This window comes from Wasmannia auropunctata, unplaced genomic scaffold, assembly GCF_000956235.1.
Source record: "Wasmannia auropunctata unplaced genomic scaffold, wasmannia.A_1.0 LD335404.1, whole genome shotgun sequence".
Classification (NCBI taxonomy): Eukaryota; Metazoa; Arthropoda; class Insecta; order Hymenoptera; family Formicidae; genus Wasmannia; species Wasmannia auropunctata.
The window spans coordinates 10,556-15,852 of NW_012027486.1; the positions used below are offsets into that span (position 1 = coordinate 10,556).

General features: G+C 40.9%; 1 protein-coding gene across 1 annotated transcript in view; it reads right to left on the reverse strand.

Annotated features, from left to right (window-relative positions):
* Positions 1-2,266: 2,266 nt before the first annotated feature.
* The window catches only part of LOC105457019 (innexin inx3), a 9,873-nt gene continuing 6,842 nt past the window's right edge, over positions 2,267-5,297 (reverse strand). Inside the window, exon 4 of the mRNA XM_011701421.1 lies at positions 2,267-4,839. Coding sequence (XP_011699723.1) covers positions 4,633-4,839 — 207 coding nt within the window. The 3' untranslated portion in view covers positions 2,267-4,632. The remainder of the gene's footprint in view (positions 4,840-5,297) is intronic.

Genomic DNA, 5,297 nt, shown 5'->3' on the forward strand with positions numbered 1-5,297 from the left:
CGCTGCTATTCTACGTTTACCTATCGCTTTGCAATTTTCTCTGGCCAAAGGATCGTTATCATCGAATTTCAGAGTCTTGTAAAATTAATTTCAACACTTCTCCTCTGTTAAAATCCTCCTTTTGTACTTTCTCGAGCTTCCCGTAATAAAAATGAGATACTTATATTCTTTAAGTCTTCGTCTTTTGGTAAAATAAAATGTAGCTAGGAAAAACAGATCTAATGTTCAATTTGACGTGTCAAACGCATATTATTACGTCTTCGTATTCAATTGGGCAAATTGCGTCGATCTTCGGCTATTATCCACCTAGTTATCTGTACCTAGTTTTATTCGCGTTTAGCATCATGTATTTCGTATTCGTCGTAAAAAGAACCTTTAGGAGAAGGGGATAAAAAAAATAATCCTACGCGGATTATGTATAACGGGTTGGTGCGCATGCGAGTGACGTGAAGTTTTATTGAATTTTACAACATAGTTCCTCGCGCAGCGGAAGGCGATAAGAAACGTCGGTTGGCCGCCGATGGAGCGTATCGTCCTTCGTATCGGGACAATACGGTCCGATTTGCACGCGCGAACGGACTGAATTAGACGTCTAGCTGCAAACGTCGATCGCGCGTCGCGCGTCCATTAGCCGTCCTCTCGATTCGCAATTACGTCACTAAACGCGACCGTGACGGGAGGACGAAAAAAGCGACGCTGGAACAAGGACCAAAGTCGCGGAAGGTTTGCGCGCGCGTTTGCGCATGCACCTGTTGGCGCAGAGGCTGCTGCTCGACTTGTGCAACGATGCAGGGGATGCTCGATTCTTATTTACTCTCGCACGTCAAGCCTCGGCCCGCTAATCTCGGCGCGACCTATTAACCCTTAGACGCGTGTCTTTGCGCACGGCTCGCCGCAAAAGCCCCCGACCTTTATAGGAAATTGTTATATTTCGAGAGTTGCTCGATATTAATTCCCAGAATAGGATTTTTCAGAATCTTTTTTTTTTCGCATGCAAAACATAACGTGGAATTTAAATAATACCTTGGAATAGAGCTTTTTTAATTGAGTGTATATATATATATATATATATATATATATATATATGTGTGTATATATATATAGAAGGCACATTTTACGAACAACTATTACAGCTACATAATAGAATTAATCTCTTTCTCTCTTTCATTCTCTCTCGTTTTCTTGCTCTCTCTCGCTCAACTTAAACGTCTATCTTAAGATATCACTCTCGAGCGCGATTGTCGGTAATCTGCATAGAGCTGTGGAGTACTGCAAAGGGAAAGGGTCGTATAGCGTTATGTTATTGTCATTATACGTATAGTTATTGTCGGCAGCGCTTATACATTGTCCTTCGCGGACGAAGGACAGGACGTGGGGGGGAGGGGACCGTATCCGAGCGTCGAGGGAAAGTTTCTGTATTGTTTCTTGTTAACGGAAAGGAAGAGATTACCGTATACGTGATAATTAATCGCGCGAAGTTTAAGCCTACTTTAGGAGACAGCGTAATATTCGTGGATGGATGATATCCGTTCCTTCCGAACGGAAAACGTAGTAATCCCAATTAGCGTTAATGAAGTACTTAATTGTATCATTAAAAACGAAAATCTTTATGCATCGCAAGACATAATATCGCGAGATGTAATCGTACAGAGGAGTCCCCCTTTATACATCTTGTACATTTTTTTCTGCTTTGCGTTGTATTTTAAATCTTTTTCTCTCTCTCTCTCGTTTATTCGTAAGCGCACGGAAAGAACACTTTTGCTGAATCCAGATCTGAAAATAATTTTTGTTCAATAATCAAGATAATTTTGTGCAAAAGTCAAAATGATCGTTAGAATATCGAAACGTTTTACAGCAATGTTTATACAGTTTTAACATCCCAACTAATTATTTTAATGATTTGATAAAAAATTATTTTCAGATCTGTTTTTAGCAAAATTTTTAGACCCTTCAACGAAATCGTTCTTTCCGTGGCGTGTAATTAATTTTCGTAGTTCAGGAATTAATATTATATTCGCACGAATATTTTGATTCGCCTTTTAAGACGCGTGGAGGATTCCCTGTATGATTTAGCGACACAAAGAAGATTGTTGACTGCACATTGTAACGGATCGCACACACACACACAAACACACAGTTTCTTTCTCTTTCAGTCGAATTTCAATTACACCACTATTACCTACTTCGATCCTCGTTACAATCTTAGGGGCGTGAAAACACTTGTAGAAACAAGAGAAAGAAAAAAAAGAATCATGGAATGCACGAATATTTGTTTCCCACTCCTTTTTTTGTTCCTTTCGCTTGAAATATCGGTCACGCTATTTTTATTCTTTATTAAACCACTATAGGTAGGACGTGTAATTACTTTAGACCTTTCACGGTGGTAAAGTAATTCGCGATTATCTTTCACGCATCTTCGTTGTTTGAGAATCACGCGATGGTGCACAGTATATTCCGCGATCCGATGGATCTCGCGTGCGTTCGCTCGAAATACGAATTAAGCTTGAAAAATAAAATTCGCCTTTTTGCACGAAACACCCTCGGATATACTTAATATTATATACATACAATTATTTTAAAGGAAGATCGGAGAATTCGTTGTGTGTTGAGCAGCATTATTCCGTCTGTCTTTTTTCCTGAATTTCTTTCCGCGCGATTGCAACGAGCTCGATGTACAAAGACACGAATGCACATTTCTCACGTCACTCGACAAAATCGTCAATTAATAAAATGAAGAATGTTCCTCTATTACGGTTATTATCAGTAAAATATTGCCGCGTCTTTCCTAACTAATGTAAGCGATTTACAGAGTATTTGTATTACGCGTCGCAAAAGCAAGTATCAAAAGTATATTTGCCGCACGCTGTTAAATATGGAGCAGCTACACAATCCAATTCCTCGAGTTAAATAACATTTCGCTACTCTCAATTTCCACGTGTTGCGTCAAAGTGTATTATTGTGACGCAAAACATTATTGTGGTAAAAAAAAAAAAAACAGCCATGTCTAATCGATCCATTTTTTACGGTTCAATTGCTTCACATTAATTATGCATGTAATAAATATAAACTAAATTTGAATCAATTTAATATATTTCTTCAGTTAAATCGTTTAACTCCAATTCGTTTTAAGTTAAATTAATCGACATATTGAGTGAGAGGGGCGGTGGCGAAATTACCTTGTATTTCTATAATTAGAATAATTGATTGAAAAATAATTCAAATTGGGTGTAATTTTGTGACGCTGTAAATTTAACGGTGCAGCATATCCACCTGCTTTTTCCTCTGCTAATGTAATAAGGGAACGTTGACGGTTCGGTTGACGTCAACGTGAATGGGAGGCAAGGAACACTTATGTCAATTCGCGCATCTCACGCGTGTGGCCGTGTTAACTTCCTCATGTTATCGCGAAGTAAATCGACATTGATGCGTCGACACGTGGAACAACAAATTGATTAAGAATTAGTTTAAATCGAAATGAATTCCTACATATAGCGGGAATGTGACTCTTATCACATTTCGAAACTTGCGACTAAGCAATTAACACGTGCATACGTCTTATATGATCCGCGAGCATCGCGCGTTGTTGTCTACATTTATATATTTGATAATCTAACGTCGGTTCGTGCCGCTGCGGTCGGTCGGTGCGATACAAAACGTGTCAGTGCTTTTCTCTTTCTTTCTGGTGGGCAAGTCTAAGTGACGAATGTCGAAACACAATGCAATCGTTATGTAATTCTGCTCAAGCGAGAATACTTGTAGGAAAAAAAATAAGCAATACAATAGAAATCTCGTTGGGGAGTGCAAATAACAAAAAAGGGCAAAAGGCCATCGCACGATTTTGCGCGTTCCAATCTCGTTTTTACGGCACATGAAAATCGTGTAACAACCGTCGGACGAATACAGAGGTGACGAAGACTGTCATTTCTCCAATTCAAGCTCGAACGTTAGGAGTTGTTTAATGTTAAATGAACATCTCGTAACGACAAAAGTTCCCAGAACGAAGAAACTGACGAGGTGAGGATTCGCCTCGTTCACGTATCAATTTATTGTATTATTTTATACACGAGCGAGTATAAAATGAAACTCTCGAATGAAGCTGCAGTAGGAGATGACTCGCATAGTGTGTTTGTCGAGTGAAAGGTATACAAATTAGAAAATAAATATCGGCGTCTCGCAAAGACAGCACACGGTGGTGCTTCTCTCGGAAATCTCTGATCGGAGGAGTCCCGTTGGACATAAACGTCCGCCTCGCGTTTCATTTATTATAACGAGCACAACTCTCGTCGACGGGAGAGACAAGTCAAAGACTTTTTAACGCCGGCTCCACGTTTTTTCACGAGTGTCATCACAAACAAGACCGCGTTGAATACGAGATATCGGGGAGACGTCCGGTACGCGTATTACAAACGCGCGCGACAAGGCGCAGGTCGACCGACGGCGCGCGGCACGAACCTGTCTCTTTATTGGCACCGAGACGACGGCATTGCAGAACCGCCCTCGATATTTATCACAATACACATTACAAGTAAAAAAGGCGGAGAAGAGGGGGGCGGGGCGGGCAGTGGAGGGAAGGAAGAGCGGACGACAGACGAGGGAGAGCAGTCGCCGATATTTCGTCTCTCGATTCGTCCTTTAGATCTCGGTGTCCTTGGCGTATTTCTCGATCTCCGGGTATATCGGGTGCATCTCGAGGGTGCTGGGCGCCGACGGCACCGACGTCGGCGACGCGTCGCTGCCGCTGCCGAACTGTATGCGGCGGCACAGCTCGTCCAGCACCTCGTTGAACGTCAGGAGATTCAGATTTTGACCCAGCAGATGGAGCATCAGGAAGTCGCCAACCTGCAGAATTTTCTTCGATCAAATTTCGAAAGTGGAAACATGAAATTGTAATTTCGTTCTAAGAATTGGCACTTTCGTGTTCCCCGAGTTACATTATCCGCGCGGAGACTTTATGTGTACGAAAGTCGCGTCGCGCCGTTGGCAGTTACGGAGTTCCCCCAACTTTCGAAAGTTTTTATTAAATTCTCAAGTGGGTTACATCGCGTTTCATGACAATAATCGTCCGGTGACGAGGCGAAACTTTTTGAAAAAATACAATTTTGTCGGTATCTTCAGAATAAATTCTGCTGATGTATTACTTTATATTACTTGAAACAAATGTTTGGTTGGCGCTCCTTTAAGGGGTTACACCACCTTGACCGCCTAAAAATCAATCAGTAACTTTGGGAATTTTTTTTAGAAAAACAATAAAAGTAACAAAAAATTCATTTTAAGGTTTTAATAATACAAGTTTTTAG